Source organism: Sesamum indicum, linkage group LG6 (genome assembly GCF_026168435.1).
Source record: "Sesamum indicum cultivar Baizhima isolate 11 linkage group LG6, ASM2616843v1, whole genome shotgun sequence".
Classification (NCBI taxonomy): Eukaryota; Viridiplantae; Streptophyta; class Magnoliopsida; order Lamiales; family Pedaliaceae; genus Sesamum; species Sesamum indicum.
In genome coordinates, this window is record NC_142662.1 from 25,898,904 (window position 1) to 25,922,740 (window position 23,837).

The window sequence follows — 23,837 nt, forward strand, 5'->3', positions numbered from 1 at the left end:
ACTCCATAAAATTAAAAATAATTATGTAGCCTCTAGAAGATGAAATTGATAGTATTATTTTATATTGTTATTTTTTTTAAAAAACTAAAAAAAAATTTGAAAAAATATAAATTTTTTTTTAAGGTGGATAAAGTAAATAATCCACAAAGTATATTAATTCAATAAAATATTTTAAAAATATGTATATAAAAGTATAATTTATAATTAAAAAAGAGAAAATTTTGATCGATTAACCACAAAAAAATGAATGAAAATATAATAGAGGCTAACGAAATAAGTTGGTCATTACACGGAGATTAGAAGGTATATATAATTTTTTAAGTAATAAAAAAAATATGTTTATAATTATATAAAATGTGTTAATTCAAGTTATAATAGCCGGCGACAGTGAAAGAGCGGCACATATATAGATATAGTTTTGTTTTTGACCCAAAGTGGGAAAATTGCGCGTCTCCTCCCCACCCCACAATAAGAAAAGTGATTTCAAAAACTGAGGCGCCAATTTGTTGATTTCTCCCGCGCCTTTCCCTCCGCTCCCCCGCCCTTTATTTCTTCCCTCATTCTCTACCCTTTTTCACCCACCCCACCTCGCTCTTCGCCGTATTCCACTGTGGGTTTAGGGAACACCAAATGCAGGGCCACCAACCCCACCCCGCCACCCCCATCTCCGACCCTGCTTTCCTCATTAAGCGCGGCAAGAAGAGGGGCAACTACAACTGTGGCCGCTGCGGCTTGCCAAAGAAGGGCCATAAGTGTCCCTTCACCACTAACAACGATGATGTGTCTACTCCCGTTTCTACACCTACCCCCCCCGCTGCCGATTCTTCCACGATCACCACCCTTAGCTCCGCCACGGTGGCGGCGTCTCGGAAACTGACGGGTGAGTCGCCTCAGTCGGTGGTCCGTCCTCTGCCTCCGGCGAGGCGCCGCAGAGCTCTGTCATTTGACGATGTTAGTGTAGCTGACTCAATTGATGAGTTGGAAGAGGAGCAATTTGATTTGGAGGAGGATGCGGAACTGGATGGGTCGGGCAAGCTGCCCGCGAGTTGTTTATGGGAGATTTTACGGAGATTACCGCCGGCTGGGATGCTTTCGGCGGCTAGGGTATGTAGGGGGTGGAGGGAGACGACAAGGCGGCTTTGGCGGGCGGCAGAGGAACTCCGGCTTAGGGTTCCGGCTAAGGCGCAGATTGGATTTGTTGGATCCGTGCTGCAGAAGTGTCCTGGACTCTTAAAACTCTCTCTTAGTATCGAAAGGTTAGGGTTTTAACGGGCTGCTGTCAGATCCAGGGTTTTATGGGGTCGATCCAGTGATACCTTAAGCACATGGATGAAAAATAACTGTTCTACAAAGAACTATAACTGATGTTAAACAATAGAACGATCTATAATTTAGAGGCTTGATGCATTCTGATATAGGATAGATTTTCATAAGAGGCTAAATAAAAAGAGCGTATCCGATAATAATCTCAACGGGAATTTAAAATTTTACTGATGAAATATTGGATCTCAACATTCGGGTATTATCAGTGTAATCTGTTGGAAATTACTGGTACTACTCAAAAAGTTAATGGTAAAATGAATCTTGAGAATATTGGCATGGAATCTATGCTTTGATCTGATTATATTTTTCTGCTTTTGGTTTTGCAGTGATGTTGATGCAACGATGCTTGCCTGCATTGCCTTCTCTTGCCCTAATTTGCAGTCGCTGGAGATCTTTACATCTGATTCCTCAATCAATCGGATCACTGGGTACTAATTTCAGTCTTTGATATAGATCCCTAGTTTTGTTGTCTGTCTCTTTTACAAAATTAATATTTTACATCTTCTGCTTATTATTTGTACTTTACTCCTGAATTTAAGAAATCTGTCATTATTCTCTTGAAACTAAGTGTTCAACTGAACTATGTGTTAGTGATGATGGTTGACTTTTGCAGAATTTATACAAACAAGTCTGGTCAAATCACAGGGAAATTTTGTTTGTTGTTGGCAGATTGTAACGTAATAATGTTTTAACTAGAGAAATGGAGCGACAGACACCTGCTCAGTTGTTTCATGTAACTTTACTTTGGCCTTAACAATTTTTTATTCAATTCAAGTGAATGCTATGCAGTGTGTTGCTGAATTTGCTCGTCTAGGTGGAAAGTGATGATTTACAACGAAAAGATACTTGGTCCCAAAAATACTGGGCCTTTTTGGGTGCTTTCAAGTTGTTTTTCTTTGTTTAGGGAGAATAGAGATATATGTGTGTGTGCTCTTGAGAGTTTTTCATAGTTTATATTAGTGTAAAATAAATAAAAAGAAGTTGAAACACATTGAATTTTGTGTTTTGTAAAGACATAGGCAAAACATTGGTATTTTTTGACTGTTTTTCACATAATAAAAAAATGCAAATGAAGAAAGTGGATTCACACATATATAAATTATCCGTTTTATCCAATTTCAACTTTTCCCTATGTTTCTTTGCTCGGTGTGATCACTAACTGCCTCGTATTTTTATGTGGGATGTTGGTTGACTATATAAACTAAGTTATCATCCAGGATCTTTCTTCGTCCACATTTTGGTACAGATGGACTATGTTCTCTGGAGATAATTGTTATGTATAATACTTATCTTGGAAATAATTATAACCCCAGTCTATAAACTCGTTCAGGGATGAGTTGAGTCGTTTCATTGCGGATAAAAGGTGCCTAACCAGTCTCAAGATGGAAGGGTGCTGTAACCTGGGGGGTTTTATATTTTCTTCAACCAGTCTGTCAACTCTTTGGCTTTCTGATCTTCACTCCCTCTCTAAGATGGTAATAGCAGTTCAGGTTCATAAGGTTTTGAAATTACATCGACTAGTACCACCTCTTTTACTTGAGACTGATTTTCTGTATGCATTGTGACATCAGGTTTTTAATTGCCCAAATTTGAGGGAGATATCTTTGGATTTTTCTCGCCAAGAAAATGATAGCACTGATATTACCACTGTTGTGGATGGTCTGGGAAGAAACTGCCCGAAACTTCAGAACATTCACATTGCTTCAAGTCGGCTTTCACATGCTGCAGTGCTGGCTCTTTCGGCTGCCAATCTGAGGTTTGTGTTCATGTTTGTGAGTTGTGAATTTGGTCTGCAAATGCTTCCATCTGTTTTTGCTGAAAATATATATCTCTGCTTCCTTGTTTTTAGGGGATTGCGGATGCTTTCTCTTGTTCTTGGATCAGAGATAACTGATGCATCAGTTGCTGCCATAACTTCAAGTTTTTCAAAGTTGGAATTGCTTGATCTAAGTGGGTATGTTTCAGGCCCATGTTCTGGCACTTATTCAAGAAATGAAACATTTGAATTAATGATTTCTGGCAATATAGAATACTATACCACTGAGCTTAAGGATTACTGTGAATGGAAAACATGATATCAGTACTTTTGCATGCCATCTCAGTTGCTAACTGATTAATGTTTCCTTGATTACATTTCTTTATTTTAGGTCTAGCATCAGCGACAGTGGCATTGGAATGATCTGCAATGTCTTTCCTGAGACATTATCAAAACTTCTACTTGCACTTTGTCCCAACATCACTTCGAGTAATTTTCATTTCCTCTGCAATGCATTAATAGTTTTGTAATCAAACATTCTCCTCATTGTTCTTTGCACTTTTTGTATACCTTCCACATCTGTAGGTGGCATTCAGTTTGCTGCTGCCCAGCTGCCTCGTCTAGAACTGATGGATTGTGGAATGACCATATGTGATCCCAATTCTGAGAAGTCCACTGATGAGGAGGATAATGACACTGAATTACAGAAAACACCCAACAGCAAGTTGCATCTCATATACCAGAAGTTAATTATCAAGCATAGTCGGTTGAAGAAACTTAGCTTATGGGGTTGTTCTGGCTTGGATGTAAGATCTCTAGTTAAAAACTTCTCTGTTTCGTGTTAAGGGAATGTATTCCTGTTTTATGGCCTGAATATGATTAATTTAATGCAGGCATTATATCTAAATTGTCCACATCTAAATGATTTGAACCTCAACTCTTGTAGAAACTTACATCCAGGTATTTTCATTGAGTTCTTTATAGCTTCTACCTCTTTCAAAATATTAGTTTACTTTCTTGAACTTAGAATTTGACATATTTACTGTGTTTTGATACTAGAGAGACTGCTACTTCAATGCCCAAGTTTAGAAAGTGTACATGCATCAGATTGCGAAGGCATGCTGGTTAAAACCATTGAGGCTCAGGTAGTAGCCAAACTATCATTTCCACTGATTCAAACAAGCAGTTCTAATTATGGCCAAATTTCTGTGCAATATGATATAGAGCTAATCATCCCTTTTTAAATTATATAACCTAAATACTTTCATGCTTGCATGGAGACCCTGTGATACATGCTTAGTGGGTAATTTATGAAAAATTCCACTGTAACTTCTGAATCTGGAAATTGTTCTTTGTGCTCTGATTCCCATGCATCAATTTTATATGACAAGCTTTTTGAAAATTTCAAGTGATTTTTCTTTTACATTTTATGAGTTCCCCCCCACCCCCCCAAAAAAAAAAAAAATAAATAAAAATAATTATAATAATAATACTAATAGTTACCTTGCATTTTGGAACTTCCATCAACTCTGTGCAGGTCTACAGTGATTCTCCAGCTGTGGAAAATCATGTTCCCTCCAAACGTCTACCTGATGGCTCCAAAAGAGTCCGCCTTCCATATTTTTGTAGTCCTCAGGTAAAACATCTGCTCATTACCTGTGCAATCAGGGATCTGTAGTGGTGTAGGAACTAGAGCGGTTAGGCTTGGCATAATTCCTTAATTCCTTCTGCAGTTGCTTGGATATTGCTTGTATTATGATGATACACATCACATGTAATTGTGTGAAAATCTTACAGCACTTTGCAATTGTGAACTTTTACTCACTTCGCGCTTACCTTCTGCAGCCATCCGAGGATGAGAAGAATTGGAGAAGGCCCGGGAAACGCCAATGTACAGTTAACGTAACCTCCTAATATATGTGCTGGTTCACTCTGTTGTTACTCCAGGGCTTGAGGCATGGAGTATGTACTTGTTTGTTGTTAAACTTAATTGGGGGCCGCATGATGTTGGCCAGTCTGTTCAGCCATTCTTTAGCTTATACACTTTTCTAGAGGCTTTTGTGCCTTAATATGTAGTGAAAAAACATTTCTCCAATTAAAACAGGTGATGTCATTCAATAAGGAGTTTATAAACTCACTCTGATGTGAACTCCAGTTACTAATAAATCATTTGTTTCTTTCATCTGTGCAACATGAAATGAATGCTCCATTTCCTGTTATTTTGTTCATTATCTTCGTGGACTCCTTAGTCTCGCAAAGTTTAGGCTTTGCAATTTAGTAAAGTGGAAATCAAATAAAAATAAAATCTTTAACGTGTGAACCATAAATTCTTTTTTTTTTTTTTGGGATAAATTACAGTTATTTCTGTTTGAAATTTGATATAATTATAAATATTTTTATTGTTTTATAAATTATAAGTTCTCCTTGATGTTAATGTTTATTTAATAATGAGTTAATTTTGTTTGTTTTTGTTAGATTTTCATTTAATTTTTGTATTGAATTGATTAAAAATGTATTTTTATATTATAAATTAAAATTTTATATATTTTATAAAATTTTTAAAAATATTTTTATGAATTAATATTTCCTATCGAACCACCTTAATTTTTTAATATTTTTTTTTAAAAAATTTAACATGAATAAAATAGTAATATTCACTTTACTATTAAGGAATATATAATTATTTTTTATTTGAGATTATTTATAATTTTTTAAATAACGAAAACTTTAAATCTCAAGTTAGTTGCAACTTACCTAAAGATTTATATTATTATAGGGGTAAATTACAACTGTCTCCTTTGAAGTTTTGTATAATTACGAATATTCTTTTATTATTTAAAAAATTATAAATACCCTCTTAAATAAAAAATAATTATGTAGCCCTTAAACTGTGAAATAGATATTACTATTTTACCTTTGTTGATTTTTTTTTTAAAACAATTAAAAGAGTATATAAAAAATATAATTTTTTTTTTAGAGTAAGTAAAATAAATAATCTAGATGGAAATATATGTTCATAAAAATATTTTAGAAAATTATGATATATATATAATTATAATTTATATTCAACATAATATTTTGATTTATTTATCATAAAAATTGAATAGAAACTTAACTAAATGAACACAAAAGATTGAAAGTTGTTATTATCATCTGCTGAGCGAACTTCGTCGTTTTAGAGTTTCCATACTTAGTGTCTACTTTCCGAGTAAATAGTTAGGAGGGTAACGTGAAAACGCATGTGAGTGAGGGGAGACTGCTGATTTGTGTCTAAAACCGTTTTTCCAATTCTGCTAAGTAGTTATTGGATCAGATCATAAAAAATAAATAAAGAGAAGGAAAGGGATTCCGATCAGCTCTCACAACACTCTGCCATCTGCTGTGACTGTCCGTTTTGAGTTGGGGTTATGGAGGTTTCGTCGTTTTCAACCACCTGCAAACCACTCCACCACTCTCCCTCACCCTCAGGTGCCACCGCTATTTTACTGTTTATGCTAATTTTCGTTATTGGAGTTTTACGGAACTTTTTCTTTTCCGATTAGGTTTATGCGTGATTGTACTCGCTGTCTTATGTGAATATAATTCTATGATTGCTCGTTTCTTTCCCCGATATAGTTGCAGTTTATTATGGTTAATTTGGGATGATTACCTTTCTCTGTGTATGGCCGCAATCGGCAGCATAATTCTACATTTTTGACCCTTCATATTACTGCTTCTGTTACTGTGAGCGTTACTCTTATGCAATTATTGCATGTATTGTGCTGGATGCAGATGCATTTCGACTGGAAAGAACATGGTTTCCCCGGCGGAATCAGGTTCATTTGTTTCCGACAAAGATAGCCTTGAGGCCTTTAGTGGGTCATACTGGCATTTTAACATGGAAAACACAAAATGCCCAGGTTCTTTTTTAACTCTCCTTGGACTACTCAAATTACCAAACAAATACACACTATACTTTCTAAAGTTAGCTTCTAATTTTTAATTATTTATGTAGCATAAGTTTTGGGTTTTTATTTTTGAGGTCTTCATTGTGTTGATACTGGAAATGATTCTTTTTTCTTTTTAAACCAGGCATTGAACTGTCAATTGAAGGAAGTTCCCATCATAGAGGCAGGGTATGCTATCAGTAAAAGCACCGATATCTCTTGTACAAATTTTAACTTTGACATGTTGTCCCATGGTCTCGTTGATTTGATTCCTCATTATGCTTTCTTCTTTTTGTTGGGCACATACTTTTGCATATGGAAATATAGTATTCATTATTTCTAAATATAATATTTATCGTGTATATGTGTTCTGTCATATACATGAGCATACTTAAGAGTATTTATGAAGCTCAAGGTTGTTTGCTTCCTCATTCTGATGTATGTTTCTTCCATAGGCGCTTTATTTCTTTCTTTACACATAAGTAGTTAATATCACCTGTCAAGGATGTGTATTTGTTTGCCATAGTATTTTGTGTATTTTCCATTCATTATTGAGTTTAATTATCTCTATCAGGTGCATGGATGAAATATATGATACCTTGGCTGAACGACTTCTTCCCACTGCAGCAGCTGAATCAAATCCCAATTTTAAGTGAGTTCTGAGTCTTAACCTGAAAAATTCAGCTATACAAACGTTATAAGCTGAAAATAATTTGATAGGTAATTATCACCCATAAAAAGCTGCCCATGCAATTTTCCTCATATTGATCTCACCTTATGCCTCATAATGGCAAAGCATCATATTTTCCGGCTATTTGATGGTGAGCTCTTTATAGTCTTATTCCTTATGGACTGAGGCAAAGGATGACGAAACAGATGCTGTCATGTGTATATTTGTTCGTGGATGTAAACATGGGACAAGATCTTGAGCACTAATTTCTAAGAGTGTGTAAAATATCTCCTGGCTGTAAGAAATACATTCTCTTTATAATGTAGATTTACATTAACTATGACCTTGATTTCTGAGTATAAAACATGACTTAACGTGCTATTTTGTCTCCTAACAACTGCCCCAACCCCTCAAATAGATGGCTTGCTCTTTGGACTGCTGATGAAGATAACTGCTCGATTATTATTAAGATTAGTTATCATCTAATTGCAATTAACTGTTTCATGAGAGCTCTAATAGGTGAAAACTTCTCCTTGTTCTTTAGTTAGACCATCAACTATCTCAAACTATGCAGAGACCAATACAAACTCAATTTGCAGGCATATTGTTGGTCTTTGCGGGCCTCCTGGTGCTGGGAAGAGCACTGTTGCATCTCGGGTAGCTCGCCGTGTCAATGAGTTATGGCCTCAAAGGTCTTCTTGCTTTGATTCTCAAGTTGAGTCCCCAGAAGTTGCAATCGTGCTTCCCATGGATGGATTCCATCTTTATCGTCATCAATTGGATGCAATGAAGGTTAAGTTATTGTGTTGATAAAATACCGGTACTACTAAATTTATTTGCTTAATTTTTATTGGTTAGTTCTTTTCTAGGATTTGACTTAAAGATCTACATTTCCATATTCTACATAAAGTAATCGACATTTGTAAGCCTTCGGACTCCTATGATTTATGTTATTACCTGCAAGCCTTACTAAGCAGAGTGTTACTTTATGTTATTCATGCGAAACTAAGTCAAGATAGAAGCGGATATAGGATCATCACATAAATTCTGTGTGCTCTATCAGATTGATATGTATATTTGGCTATTTGCAGCTTACGTCCTTTGGCAAAGTTAACAAGTTTATTGCTATGTCTATACCATTCTGATCATTTAAGTTTGTTATTAGGATCCAGAGGAAGCTCATGCAAGAAGGGGATGTGAGGCCTTCTCTCTAATCACTTATTTTAAGCCTTATATAGATGAAAAGTATTGATCTTTCTGTGCTGATTCAGCTCCTTGGACATTTGACCCTGAACGTCTGCTGAGATGTCTCACGAATCTGAGAAACAAGGTAATCATTAGATGCGTATGTGTGCATTCGAAATTTAAGTACTAATTAAAGTAGACTTTGTATCTGGACTTTTCTGCTGAATTAGATTAATATCTAAGAGTAAAATGCTTTAAATGCTTTCTGTTAGAGATACTGCCCAGAATGCTTCTATATTGCTTCTTGTTCAACATATTTCTTCTTATGCTATACTATACTAGTTTTCTCTTGCAGGGTTCAGTGTATGCCCCATCTTTTGACCATGGTGTGGGTGATCCTGTTGAAGATGACATCTTTGTGAGCCTTCAGTAAGTTGTATATATCCATTACATGATGGTTCAAATGTTCATATGACAATCCCCGGGTCCATATATGAGATGAGTAAGGTAGAGATAAACGTTCAAGAAAAATCACACATAAAAAGAGTAAACTGCTGCTGGAAAGACTGTGCTCTATATTTAAGAGCGGACTTTTTGTGGCTGATGCCCATTGTGGATCTTGTACCATTTGGGCTCTTCTGGTTTAGATGTTACATCAAAATTGTTACTTAAGCATCCAAAGTTTGACACTGAGTTGTTCTTGAATAAGTGCATAAAACAATTTACCATCATCCCCATATTTGGTTTGTATTGGATAATGTTTTGATATGTCCTACAGTATAAATGTGAATATAATGTTTTTACTGGGTAATGAAATGACAGAACCATGTCCAATATTTCATGCTACTTTATGATGGTAGTTTATTCACGGAGTGTGCATATGGCTTGCTATTTTATGCAAAGGAAAAGGAAAGCAAGAAAGAGATAACACAAACACCTGATTGCCTGAGATTTGCATTCTAATAATGCTTTATCTGGTGGCAGGACCAAGCATAATCATGGTTTTTAAAGCAGAACATCTGGAAGTACTTGCAGTGCTTCTGGATTTTGTGATTTAAATTTCCTGCTCCTATGCATACTGAATAAAACATGACATTAGGCTGCTACATGCAGTGATATTATTATAGTTTGTTAAATTTTTGCTCCTTGTTGCAGGCACAAAGTAGTGATTGTTGAAGGTAACTACTTGCTTTTGGATGAGGACATCTGGAGGGATATCTCATCTATATTTGATGAGAAGTGGTAATCTAGATCATCTGATAACCTTTTCTGTTTTAGCTATAGTCCAGAAAAGCATGAAAATATGTTCTGTATTAGCATGGTTTTCTGATCTTTATGCTAACGTGATTAAGGTAGGCAACTGATTCATTGGATGTTTGATAATATACACATTCCCTTTTTTTCTTTAGTTGTCAGGTTTCCATAACATATACCAAATAGTATTTCTTATGTTATTACCTTATAGGGAGTTAATTCTGAAATTTGTCCATGCAGAGTGAGTTTGGTCCTTAGAAAGGTTTCAATGTCCATGATTCCGTGTCTTCTCTCATTCAATAACTAGAAGCAATTTATCATGGCCATCTGTCAGTGGTACACTGCCACTTGTTTGTATGGTACCCAATATCAGATTCTATAAATTTTTAACATTTTGTGTATCATTGCTTGCTGTTGCACAGATGCCATACCTGGGGTTGTTTGCTTGATATTTTCGTTGTATTTTTCTGCTGCTTGATCCTTACATTCTCATTTAAATGTGGGAATATGTACTTTGTTTGGATATAGTAGAAAGTTTGCCTGCAATGCATTTATCACTTAGGTGGTTTGGTACGTGCTCTTTTTTTTTTTTATTATTATTAAATGGGTATAAGAATGAGGTAAACATCTTAGTTCACTAACGAGGCATTTATCAGTTCAGTTGGGCTTTAACATAAAATTTACATGTAATATCAAGTAAAACTTCTTAGCAATACATTGCAATTCATTTTCCAGGTTCATTGATGTTGACATTGAGACAGCAATGCAACGGGTCTTGAGAAGACACATATCCACAGGTGCATGCACCTTAAGCATTGTTCATTCAATTATTGGATAAAAAGGGGGATTTTCAAAGATATGAAAATTGACTATAGATTTTTTTGTTGGTGAAGGAAAGCGTCCTGATGTTGCTAAATGGCGGGTAAATATTAACTTCATTTTCTTCCTTATTTCTCTGATATATCAGGGTTAATAATGCTAAATTTTTGGAGTTTGACTGAAGTGGTGGTATCTTTTCACTAATTCATTATGCAGATAGATTATAATGACCGGCCCAACGCAGAGCTGATTATCAAGTCAAGCAAAAAAGCTGATCTGATAATCAAGTCAGTCGACTTCTCAAGGTGAATCACACGCTAATAAAATAATAGACTCGTATGTTCAGCTCAACCTTTATTTTGTGGATAAAATTCCAGTAATGGCTGAATGCTGCTTCTGTCAATAAATCTGTAAAGAGACCCATCTTCATTCTATTAAGTCTGTGTGTCCAGCACAGTTAATAAAGCTTTACATTTCATTTCTGTAAATTTAGTTGTTTATACCATCTATCCTACTTGGCCGTCACTACAGCATGGGTAAAGTAGTCTTAGTTTCTATGTCAGATAATGCACGACTAACTGAGCACTTTACTTCATAACCCGATGGTTTTTATATCTAGAGAACCCACACCCGCAATAGCCTGATATGGTTGTATGAAATTTCTTGCATTTTATCTGATGGGCATCAGATCATCCGACATCCAAATATATGCATCATAACTGGTGATTTGGGTGGGAGTCCAGTTGAGTTCTATCTTTTCTCAACATAGATGTTCCCCCCCCCCCCCCCCCCTCGCTTCCCTCCACCCATGTTCCTGTTTCCTATGTCGTTGCTACTGTTTACTTGCTGTTCTTAAAAAGAGGTGCATTGCATGTGGATGCTTCTTGGAACCTTGATGTCTTTTAGGTGATATGTATTATGCCAAGTTGTCCCTTGAAATCTACATGCATGGGGCTCCAATTATCTAAGAGACTTTATATTCAATTATGATACTGCTTGGTTCATGTAACTTAATTCAATAACCTGTCACCTCTGTGGGGGTAGTGCTGGGCTGTAAAGCAGATTTCAGGGATTTCACAAATGTCTTCACATGATCCGAAAAGCATTCAACACTATGATCCATTCTTGGAGGATCTGAAAATCTGTCCTGTTGAATCCCAAAACGATTCAAATTTTGTCTAGTGAACATCGGAATCCCGCTAGAGCGGAACTGATTAATTAAGAGGAAGTTTTCTTGCATGAATGACTACGAAATTGATCTCAATTCCAAAATTGGCTGGTGGGTTTGCCTATTAGGTTTTTAGAAGATACTAGTATGTTTGTCCGTGTGCATAAAATAATAATCTGTACGTTTTGAAGTATACTATAAGAATAAAATATATAAATCAATAAATTAGAATTCAAGAAAAAAAGAGAAAAAGAAAGAAACAAAAAAAAAGGAAAGTAATTGTGTCATATTTGTGATAGGAATATAATTGTTATTCTTGAAAATTAATGTGGCTGTCACTACAAGATCTTTCTTTTTTTACAATAGAATAAATATACATACAAAAAGAGAGGCCTATATCGAATCTTTTCATTCTCCTAACCCATTAACTCCATGTGAATTGATTAGCCAACCAGCCAACCAAAATGAGTAGACAGGAGTGCTCGCTCTAACTGAGTATTAATTATGCACATGGCACCGCTGCTTCCGTATAAAAATTCAACATATTCATTCTTAGCTTCTTACATAACAAGAACAAGCAATTAAAGAATTGATCCCGTCGTAATGCAAAAGGAACTAACAGTTTTAAGTAGGGAACACACACAAAATTACTTTAATATACAAGTCAATGGGTATCTTGACATTATTTGGGGCACATTATTAAGAATATACTAAACAAACTACACGAGAAGAAGTCTGAAAGACACAAGCGTAATAGTAACAAAGGACACTTAAAAATTCTTGACATTACTTATTAATATTACAAGAGAGCAAAGCAACCATATAAAGATAGTACAGACACAATCCAGCATCCTGCTCGATCCATCTCGTGCCATTGTCGTTTCTTTCGTACAACCTCACTAAGATCAAAGGAGCAGGTTGTGGTCGAATTTACTTCATTGCCTTAGCTTCTGCTCTTGCATTTCTCCATGGCTCTTGGTGCTGAAAGGACATAAATTCAATGTCTCATTCAATTCATTCGTACAAATGTACTGTGATAGTGATGTGCAATGTATGTGAAAACATCGGGGTCTAATGGATATTCTTGTATGTATTGTGCAAGCAAAAAGTTAATGGTGAAATTGAACAATCTAAGCAGCAAGATCTACGTTGTGGTTATGTGACGAGATTCACATTTTTCGGTATCTTAATGTCTGATCTATATAAGAAATTTCCTTGATATTGCCTATATCCTATTAATAGGTATAATCAACAACGCAAGCAGTCGGAATGAGGTTGTATTTAGCCAATGCTGTCACTCTCTTAGTTTTACTACTATTTCGTGTCTCACATCGATGATATCTAATATCTTGTTTGGCCAAAAGTAATTCTATAAGATTGGATGAATGAATTATCTATGTCGTTTGGTATACTCAATAAAGCAAGGCAAAAAACCTATGAATTTGCAGCAATATATACAATTTTAACGAAGTGAAAAGAGGTGGATGGAGATATATATAGAATTGGGTTCAGATATATACTAACCAAGTCCCTTTGCCTCTGTTCCTTTCATTATGCGTAGGCGCTTGCATGACTCGACGAACATCCTAGTTGACATACAAAAGAGAAGAGTACCATAAAGACATAGTTGTCATAATTATGAGACGAATTAGAGTTATCCCTTTCTAGTTGGTAATAATTTTACAAGCAGTTTACTTACTCCCAAGGGACGTCACCGACGAGCATCCAATCCCCATCCTTGTCCTCATAAGTTGGCACATAATCAGAGCCATTGAGAAGGTCCATGAGCTTGCTCTCATTCATGAAATCCATCATTCCTTGTGAGTCACATTTACCTTAAAATCAAAATGCGAACACCCGATAGTCAACCACTGCCACAAATGCGTAGTATGTAAACCGTATGATCAAATCAGATTCGGGTAACAATACCGAAATTTGTCTATTACAACCCATTTGGAGTAAACAATTCTGTTGCCTGAAAAGGAAAATCGCTTTCTTTTTTTTACCCAATTTTACTTTTTGTTTGGACAGGATTAGATGTAATGTTTGTGAAAAGGAAAAAAAAGGGTAATGTTTAGCCATTTACCTATGGTGAAGGAACTGAACATTTTGCCCAAGGCATCGGAGAGTTCTTGGTAACTCTTGTACATCTTCAAGTCAACTTTGCGGAGGTAGGGAGCGCCGTCCATGCTCACCTTCACAAATGCAGCGGCGCCGCCACTTCCCTTCTCGGTCTCCTCCGAGTCACTAACCTTCTGGACCGCCATAACATTTTTCCGGAAGGACCGGACCGGCGGCCACCCCACAACCTGTGCCCTACATTATTCGCATTTCATAAACAAATAATTAATTCTTCGTTCTTCAAATTTTTTCTTTTTACTTCACAAATCTAAGGTAGAAATAAAGATTATATGGTTCCGCAATTGAGGAATAATATCTCATTTCACCACAAAAATCATAGGAAAAGTTCCACTCCGATCTCGAAGAAGGAGGACACTTACTTAGCAGGCGGCTTAACCGAATCATTAGGGCAAGGAAGAAGATTCTTCTCCTTGCTCAAAGTCTTCTCCTTCAAATCACTCTGATCCAAATTACCCACATCCTTAGTGGAGAGATTCAGCTTCAAATCCACAGTTTCCTCATACCCTCTCTTCCCGTAATTGGCATTGCTCTTCTCTCCTGCACCAGGCAATCCCAGCCTCAGCTCCGTCTCTTCAAACCCCAACTTGTTGCACCTTCCTTCCTCGTAATTCAGCATAGTGTCAACCATTTTCGCTCCAATTCGCGGCTCTTCTCCTCCTGAATATCTCCACTGCGTCTGAATTCTCGCAAGCTCTTGCTCTAGCGCTGAAGAAAGTGGCAAACTGAATGGAATTATTGAGTAGAAAAGGGGAAGTAAATGACAATGGATGATAGTATCGGAGAAAGTAGAAAAAAGGGGGGGAAGAGTGTGTCTGGGCAAAACGGGGTATAAATATACGGATGGGTGGGAATTTGTCTTTAACGGAAAATCCGACACGTGGATCAATCAATGAGCTGGAAATCCAATCTTGCTGGAATGCGCATTGACATGCTCATCCTCACCTTAGCTTACTTTCCCATAATTACTTGCCCTAATTTTGTTTGCTGTGTTGTGCCACAATTTTTACCCAAATTAAATTAATTTCAATTTTTTAGGGTTTATTTGATTTTTTACCAAAGTCATTTCTTTTAAGCTTTGCCTCCAAAATATTTTCATAATCAACCATTGTAAATATTAATACTCCATAAATCTATAAATTATTACACCCCCACCCCAACCCCAATGATGCCTCCAAAGCTTCACTTTTCTTGAACTCTGATCCAAATTGCTTCTACTTTGGATCAAGCACCTTCTTTTTCTTAAAAGACAACATTGTCTCTTTCACACTCCCTATTTTTCTACATTTTCTTTTTATTCTATTTTTCCACAATTCTTTATACCTCCTTATTAAAACCATTCACATTTTAAATTAAGTTTGACCCGACTGTTGCATAATTAATTATAAAAAAAATTTATTTGTTAGGGTTCAATAATAATCAACACCACAAAATTGCATAATATTCACTGGGAAAAAATATTCAATTGGAAACGCAGAAAATGAGGGTTAAATTTTTTTCGTAAAATTTAAGTTTATCTATAATTTTTAAATAATTTCATTATTTTTGAATATTCTGCATGATTTTTGGATAAAAACTTCAGAGACGTAAATTTTTATATATGATTAGCCGTTACACTTAATTAATTATTAATTGATAATCGTCGGAATTAAATCATACTTAGATTGATATTCTTCAAAATAATTTATAAATCCCTTTACAGCCTAATTTTTAAAAATTTCTTTTTCTTTAAGTTTATTTATTAATAATAGTAATAATATGGGAAGAAAAAAATATAATTGGAAAGAAATGGTTGTGAATAGAGAAAGATGCCTAAGAAAACCTAAAAATTGGATGTAGGCTGTAGGTATACCTAAAGCTTGAGAGGGAGTGGGACCCAAAATGTAAGGGGATAAGTCATGTGCTAAGATTCATGGGTGAGGGCCCCACTTAAAGTGGGCATGTGAATCTGTTGGCGGGATGTCACCTTAGAGTCAAACCCTATTCCATGTGCGCCGCAGCAGGCCATCCCATCCCCCCCTCCTATTTCTTCATTTATTTTACTTTTTTGTTTTTGCAATTTAGTCCCTCTATTTCTATTCCTTTCCACATTAAGTACACTATTTTCTTCTCAATGTAGAGGAATGGAGAATTTAGAGAAAATTAATTTTTCTATTTTGTGATGGTTATATAATGATTTTATTATTTAAATATTAACATTATAATGAATGTTCATGAAAATTTAAAATTTCAATTTATCGAGCTCAATTATAATTAAATACAATATTCATGCAATGTAAAATCAAGTATCAACTTTTTAATTTTTCACTAAAAAATATGAGAAAATTAAGCCGAATTTCAATTTAATCATACCAAATAAGTAATATACATTGAACGTGAAAACTTATACCACATATCAACACAATATAAATTCCATTATTAACATTCCATAACACAATATTAGAGATTTTCACATTTAATTTGTATTAAAAATATATATCATTAAATTTATATATATATATATATAGTGAATATATTCTCTTAGTAAGAGGAGCAATTATAAGATGATTTGAAGGGGTGAGTGATGCATCATGATAGGCCAATCATAAATCCATCATAAGATGATTGATGTTTTCACTATTCATTGGACGGTGATTTAAAATATGATTGTTTTGGTCAGAGGGCAGAAGACAAGGTTATAAATACAGTGGGCGACATGCTACAACCATGCCCTTCATTGCATTTCCTACATACCTTATTAATCATTAATCAAAATCAACTCCATCCATTATTCTTCATCTTCTCAAGCCTATACACACACTTACCTACATAAAATTCATTCCTTATTATTTCAACAAAACTACCCCCATTTTTAAATATAAAATCATGTGTTTTTCATTTTATAAATACTGTACGTCGATAGTCGAACGATTTACACTAATCCCACTTTTAAATACCGAAAGTTGTGTGTAAATCGTCCAGACGATGGGTGCACAAAGCACCGAGTGTAGCATGAATTTAACATGTCGGTTATGTACTTTCGCGTTTTGAAACACGGGTTTCATCGAACTTGAACCCATACTCATTATATGATAAATGAATTATACTTGTTATATAAATAATATGATATAATAGCACTTGTTATGTGATTAGTCGATCCGACTATAATTGGTCGAGACAAAATATTTCCAACCAATTGGGCCTTGTTTCTTTTACAAACCCAGTTTGTGCGTCAATTCTTGATGTAAGGTCTTTGGGCCCAATCATATCACGTGTCGAATGTCAACAAAATGTCTCATTCTACACACACATGCGCAATAAATGAAGCAAAAGCTAAGTCGCTTTTTTAATACGGTAAATTACATACTTCCTTTCAAATCTGACTTTATTATAAATAATTTTTTATTGTTTAAAAAATTAAAAAATATTTTTTAAAATAAAATAAATTAGATAGCTCCTAAGTAAAAATTACTCTTTAAACTTTATTGAATATAAAAAATAGAAGAGAATATTTTACAAAAATATAGAATAGATAAAATAAAAACTCCATATTAATTCGTAAAAATATTTTAAAAAATAGGACCATTTGATTAATTTACCATAAAAATTAAATGAAAAAATATGGATGCTGGCGAGATATGCTTGTTGTTAGACAGATATTAATTCAGAGGGAATATTTATTATTTTCTAAATAATAAAAATATATATATAATTATTTTAAATTTAAAGGGATGTAGTTGTAATTTACCGATTTTAATATTTTCAAAGGTTTCAATATTTGAACTTAACGTTTGACAAAATTTAAATAAAAAATAGTTTAATTAACGGTGAGAGGATAGTCCACGTCGAGGGTAAGGCCCAAAGATGGACATGGGAGGCAGTGAGAGTAGAGTAGGGCCTTTTTGTGCCGGGTAAATGGGCCCATAAACTAGCCCAAAAGTCCAAGTCTAAGCCTAAAACCCACGTGTGGTCAGGCCCACATCTCCCCATCAACATTTAATAACTCACACGTGTGTACTCATCTCCAATTTAATGCTATGCCTCCTCCATTCTTTGAACCTAGGAGCATCCCCACCATGCCACTCTATCTTTTTCAAAAATTTTAATTTTAAATCAGGTTTGGTTGGACTTGAATCACTTATATGATAAATATAATATACTTGCAGTGTGATTGGTGTATAATTTAAAAAAAAATGACCAATTACATAACAAGTATATCACATTTATTATGTGATTAATTTAATTCAACCAAATTTAATTTGAATTAAAATTTTTCCTATGTTCCAGTTTCTGAACCCAAACCCAATTTTTTTACCATTTATATGAATAATTATGGGCCAACAAAGAAAAAACATATTAATAAACTTATCATATAATTATATACTCAAATTGATATAAAGATAAAACATATTAGTAAATTCGTGTACGTAGTTGAATCTTGTGGGCTCGTCCAAATATATTTCTAGAGCCGAATATTCCTAAAAATCAGGCATTTTCACCGTATAATTTACTTTAACTTGATTTTCTTGCTCTCTTTGTTTTCTTAACAATATGTAATTCATTACATCATTCAACACATTCAAATTCAAATATTGATTCAAAACATAAGTAATTCAAATCAACGAATATATTAAAAAACAACAACGTTCTTGAAATTCAAACTAACAACTTTTTAATTATGATATTTCAATCTTATGAATCGAGCAAAATCAGGTATAGCAAATTTATTGAAGGGAGGTGGGTATGGAGGGGCAGAAAGTGGAAGAGGAGGAGATGGAGAAGCCCCAAAAGGTTTGAAACTCCTAAATCACCTAATGATATTAAGGAGTGGACCCACTGTGTGGGTGTGGGAAGTATGAGTTGGGTTGATCAACATAAAAACGTGATGACAACATCTGACTTGGGGGTTGTAGGTGAGTGTGAGTTGTTATTTTGGTGAAAGAATGTGTTTTCTTGGCAAACCAAAGTGGGGTACCACCCCATACTCCCAAGTCCCAATCCCAAATGGGGTGTTTCCATTTCCACCTTGGGATGCTCTCAATGCTTGCCAATTCGCTTCACTATCGGTATTTATTAAGCAATCCTTAGTTTTAGAGAATATTTATAATATTTTAAATAATTAATAAATTTCAGAGGAGTTCGTTGTAATTTACCCTATATATAAATAACATATTTCATCACCAATTTTATTATTTTACAATATGTAATCAATTAATAATTACTAGAAGATGAGCAAACATCTTAATCCCTTAGAGTCTCAAAGGCCAAACACCTAATAGATGAAAAGTTTATAATGCCAAACACTTTAATATCTTATTTATTTAAATATTTTAAGAATTTCTTTTTAATTTTTTGAATTTTTATAATATTTTATAAAATTTAAAGTTCTTCAAATAAAATTAACCAAACACCCTCGGAGATACGTTCTCAGTAACTTACGACGTGTTCAAAGTGATAACTACATAATTTTTTGTGGCTTAAAATTCTCATTAATCAACTGTGATATTAATCTCTGATATATATATATATATATATGTATATATGTTCAATTAATGCGTGAATTTTTCCAGAAAATGTAGGTCATATGGACGTTCACAAATACTATTGGTGCTTGCTATTTTAGGTACACCCTTCGACATCAATTGAAACTGTGTCGTTCCAGTTCCCTAGTTGATTTAATTACATACGTTGACAGAAATATGGATCACCAACATACTCATACCATTTCCTTGTCTTAATTACTGCCTGTGTCCCTAACATCCATCACCACATAAATAAGCAGAGTATCGATCATAGGTTTAAACTCCATCCATGTATGAATATTAATATATTTTTAGTATTGTTTCAAATGCATTACAATAAAAGGTCAGTCGTTTACTATGTGTACTACTGTACTTGTAAATGTTGAAGAACTACAAATTTACATCTGGCAATGATCGTTGGGTCCGAATGTAATATTAGGATAGACTCCATATTTTAACATTGTCTGCAAATTCTAGTTCGAATCAGAGTTGTCGCGATCGTCCAATCAAGTATTACCAGATTTCTTATATGACAAATATAATTCAGTTGACATATAAGTGTAACTAAATTCGAATCGAGTTAAAATATATTTTCATATTAAAATATTTTACGTTGATATTTTTTATTTTGATAATTTAGAAAACAAGAAATATTTTCATTCATAATATGGAAAAAAAAATTGAGGGAATTTATGAAAGTTAGGTGTAGTAGATAAAAGTTGATTTAAGAGGGAATAAAGTGAGGACAAATCCTCTCTTTCAGCATTCATTGCCTGCTGCCGTACCACTAAGGAAAATGTGTCCCTTTCCCCTGCTAACTTGCACGTATGAAAGTTAGATCGGGCACACCACTAGGAATGGAGAAAAGAGTCAATTTAAATTCCTTAAATTAATTGTTTTTCATTTTTCTTTTCTCAATAATTTCAAATCAAATTACTCTTTAGAGAAATAGACAAACAAAAAACTATTAATGATGGTACAACAAAAAATTTAGGGATTATAAAAAAAATATGAGAATAATTCGGCAAATATACACTTTTAGTTTCATAGTATAAGAAAAATAATTCTAAAATTAGAAAACTCAATACATTTACGGAATTTATGAGACTAAATGTATCGAGTTTTTTATATTTAAGACCATTATGAAAATCTCGTATAGCATAAGACTAAATGTATCGAATTTCTCAATTTTGAGATCATTTTAAAAATCTCATAAAGCAGAGGGCTAAAAATATTGAACCTCCTATCCTATGAGACTAAAAGTGTAATTTCGCCAAATAATTCGAAATGAATTAGCCCGATCACTTATAGCTAGATCAATTACAAAATTATAGTCAATATAAAAGCTATCACATCTTTTTTCTTGCGATAGAATGTCCTGGTTATCAAATTATTATAAAGGGTTTTTTGACATCAGGAATAATACAGGGTAAAATACTTCAGAAAGGGTTATTATCAAATTCAATGAACCGACCGTATTAATCACAAATTCAGAAGCATAATTGCATGTGTTAATGACTCCACCCAATTCACAGCATAATTAGACACTGTGTGTAATTAATCACACAGCCCAAGGTTTATGACTTTGAATTTAGTCCTATTATCATCATAATCATATGTACATAACACTGTTCTTACATGTAATGATGAAGAATCCTATGTATCAGTTTTGGCTAATTAATGATGCTTAGGATAAACAAATCTTTTTTTAATTAAAATTTTACTTTTTTTTTAATAAAAATAAAGATGGGACTCTTTAAATACATTCGTGTGTGAAGTTATATAAGAGTTAATTTGGTTATAAAAAGATTTACTTAACTTGTAATGAGTTTGTAGTAACTCAACCGGGATAAATAATTTTTTATTTAATTTTTTATTAATATTAGAAAATTAAGTGAAATTTGTCTGATGAAGTGATTTACTTTTTAGATGAACAAAATCGTAAGTAATTTACATGTAATTATACCACATTTTAAGAGAGGATAGTGTAGTTATTTCTTAATTGTACGTATGGTGGTATATATGCAATTCAACTATAATTTTTTTTATTTAAATATTATCGAAATGCAGAGCTCGTTATTTTATACAAGTGTAGTATGAATTTGGAGGATCACTAATTTACAATGTGTTTTCGAAATTTCAATAATCAAATCGGACAATATCTGGACATGTTTTAGAAAACACACACACTAACTGTTTGTTGGCATTAGGTCCTAACACGGATAAAACAGTTAACCCAGTGTCCGCACGAGCTATCAGCCTATCCTTTTACATTTAAAAAAAAAAAAAACAAAAACAAAATTGGCGAGGGCATAGGATTCTCTACACTGATCCGCAAAAGGCAAAGGCCAAAAGTAAAGTGGGCCCTCATTGTTTGTTTGGTATGATTTTTCGATGAGTTTTCTCCTTTTTAAGACAGCACAAAATTTAGACAGCGGGCCTCTCATCACATACCAGAAAAGAAAAACACTTGCTACTTTTAATTTCAAATTAATACTATATTTTATATGTTCACCATAATTTTATAAAAAACTCACATTATTTATATATTTAGAAATATTGATGAGATCGGTTGGTCGGATATAATACTCTTGAATCCATTCGTAAGAAATAAACTTGGAATCAAAATACTCGTCTAAAGAACAAAAATACTTTGAAGGGTCAAAATTAAGAGAATGGTCGTAAGATTAGAGCAACAAATTACATTACTAGCATTAAAGTGATCTGGATAGTCCGCCCAACAAAAACACTATAACAACCAAGTTAGGGGAATGGTCTATAATGTAATAATAAGGTTGGAACAAATGACGGTCCAGATTGCAGATTATCAGATCGGATTAAACCGACCCGTTTTAATGCATTTACAAAACACGTAGATTCTCTTGAGTTGGGCCGTTCAAGATTTTCTTTAGAGTGTAAATTAAAGAAATAAGCCTTTTACACATATTATATATAAAAGGTTATACACACAATTGCAATTTATAATAGAAAATTTGAACTGAATAATGAAACCACATTTTGTGTATTTTTTTTTTTATATTTGTAGCTGGATAAAATTATTACAAGATAAAAAAAAAGGAGAAAAAGAGAAAGTTTGTCTATCTTCATGTGCGTTATATAGATTATGGCGTATCCCTTGGCCTGTCGAGAGAGAAATCATCAGTTGAGCACTGTTATACTGTACGATCTTGTTTTATTAGAAACTTACATTTACCAAAAAAAAAAAGTTTGTTTATCTTCAATACTTTAATAAAGAAGAAAAAATATGAGTGTTTTTAATTAAATAAAGTGGTGCGACAAAATGGGCGTAATTTGCTGCTGTGGTGCGGGACATCTAACGACATAATTTCCAGGTCTCATGAGACTCATTATTAGTGTACAATAATTTTTAATATCCATACATAATTTCAGGGATATCAAAATTAAAGTCAATTAGAAGTATATCTAATTTTTAAATAATAACTTTGATTTAATAATCATTAATGAGGAGATTCATTTAATTTCTGGGCAGGAGATAATCCCCGTCCGTGAAGGTAGGAGGGAATGAAGGGTCAAGATTGAATATTTGAGTTGATGATTCCCATATTCACATGCCATCCCACATGTCCATGCACCCTCCTTCCGTTCCATTCACACATATATCAGAGGGCCCAAAACCATTTTCCAATTGGGCCCGCTCCATCAAAACCCACATGCCCATGCCCATACCCAACTCATCAACCGACACCCCGGGTCCCACCTTCACATGCTCTGCTCTCCACCCTATTTTTTCTTATTAATTTTATATTCTTCAATTAATAAAAAGGAATATTTACTTTTCAAAATGTATTCCCTCACTTTAAATTTGTTCCTTTTATGTATAGAGTTTTTCTAAAATTAAAATGACTCTTATAAATTTATATTATTTTTAATTTCATTATACTCTTTTCTGTTTTTTAAAAAAAAATGCATTCTTTATTTTAAAATAAAAAAAGAAGTCATGGCATATTATTCTTACGTGTGTATAAGTAAAATATAGAAATTAATAAATCATATTTAAGAAAAGAAATATATTTAAAGTATTATTGACATATTAAAAGAAAAAAATAATTATAAT

At 33.8% G+C, this 23,837-nt stretch overlaps 3 protein-coding genes across 3 annotated transcripts; 2 read left to right on the top strand and 1 right to left on the bottom strand.

Moving 5' to 3' along the window:
• Nucleotides 1-499: 499 nt before the first annotated feature.
• Nucleotides 500-5,261, top strand: FBL17 (RNI-like superfamily protein). Its single transcript, XM_011081650.3, has 11 exons — nucleotides 500-1,256; nucleotides 1,650-1,751; nucleotides 2,654-2,798; nucleotides 2,895-3,079; nucleotides 3,173-3,277; nucleotides 3,471-3,568; nucleotides 3,665-3,885; nucleotides 3,973-4,039; nucleotides 4,139-4,224; nucleotides 4,617-4,715; nucleotides 4,925-5,261. The coding sequence occupies exons 1-11, from the start codon at nucleotides 631-633 to the stop codon at nucleotides 4,991-4,993; spliced, it is 1,803 nt and encodes a 600-aa protein (XP_011079952.2). The 5' UTR covers nucleotides 500-630; the 3' UTR covers nucleotides 4,994-5,261.
• A 981-nt stretch (nucleotides 5,262-6,242) lies between these two features.
• LOC105163335 (P-loop containing nucleoside triphosphate hydrolases superfamily protein) lies at nucleotides 6,243-11,421 on the top strand. Its single transcript, XM_011081648.3, has 12 exons — nucleotides 6,243-6,547; nucleotides 6,851-6,978; nucleotides 7,151-7,194; nucleotides 7,580-7,657; nucleotides 8,275-8,467; nucleotides 8,841-8,871; nucleotides 8,947-9,005; nucleotides 9,216-9,289; nucleotides 10,016-10,102; nucleotides 10,850-10,911; nucleotides 11,008-11,036; nucleotides 11,150-11,421. Exons 1-12 carry the CDS (start codon nucleotides 6,487-6,489, stop codon nucleotides 11,240-11,242), a joined length of 939 nt encoding a protein of 312 aa, XP_011079950.1. The 5' UTR covers nucleotides 6,243-6,486; the 3' UTR covers nucleotides 11,243-11,421.
• A 1,302-nt stretch (nucleotides 11,422-12,723) lies between these two features.
• Nucleotides 12,724-15,061, bottom strand: LOC105163334 (auxin-induced protein AUX28). Its single transcript, XM_011081647.3, has 5 exons — nucleotides 14,603-15,061; nucleotides 14,188-14,417; nucleotides 13,801-13,936; nucleotides 13,626-13,687; nucleotides 12,724-13,082 (listed from the first exon to the last, which is right to left on the bottom strand). Exons 1-5 carry the CDS (start codon nucleotides 14,869-14,871, stop codon nucleotides 13,045-13,047), a joined length of 735 nt encoding a protein of 244 aa, XP_011079949.1. The 5' UTR covers nucleotides 14,872-15,061; the 3' UTR covers nucleotides 12,724-13,044.
• Nucleotides 15,062-23,837: the final 8,776 nt, after the last annotated feature.

Coding starts and splice junctions, on each gene's coding strand:
- FBL17 (XM_011081650.3), top strand. CDS start 631: ATGCAGGGCCACCAACCCCACCCCGCCACCCCCATCTCCGACCCTGCT. Junction 1,257..1,649: donor CTCTCTCTTAGTATCGAAAG/GTTAGGGTTTTA, acceptor TTGGTTTTGCAG/TGATGTTGATGCAACGATGC. Junction 2,799..2,894: donor TTCACTCCCTCTCTAAGATG/GTAATAGCAGTT, acceptor TTGTGACATCAG/GTTTTTAATTGCCCAAATTT.
- LOC105163335 (XM_011081648.3), top strand. CDS start 6,487: ATGGAGGTTTCGTCGTTTTCAACCACCTGCAAACCACTCCACCACTCT. Junction 9,006..9,215: donor TCACGAATCTGAGAAACAAG/GTAATCATTAGA, acceptor TTTCTCTTGCAG/GGTTCAGTGTATGCCCCATC. Junction 10,103..10,849: donor TCTATATTTGATGAGAAGTG/GTAATCTAGATC, acceptor TTCATTTTCCAG/GTTCATTGATGTTGACATTG.
- LOC105163334 (XM_011081647.3), bottom strand. CDS start 14,871: ATGGTTGACACTATGCTGAATTACGAGGAAGGAAGGTGCAACAAGTTG. Junction 13,688..13,800: donor GTCGGTGACGTCCCTTGGGA/GTAAGTAAACTG, acceptor TATGTCAACTAG/GATGTTCGTCGAGTCATGCA. Junction 13,083..13,625: donor AACAGAGGCAAAGGGACTTG/GTTAGTATATAT, acceptor ATGTCCTTTCAG/CACCAAGAGCCATGGAGAAA.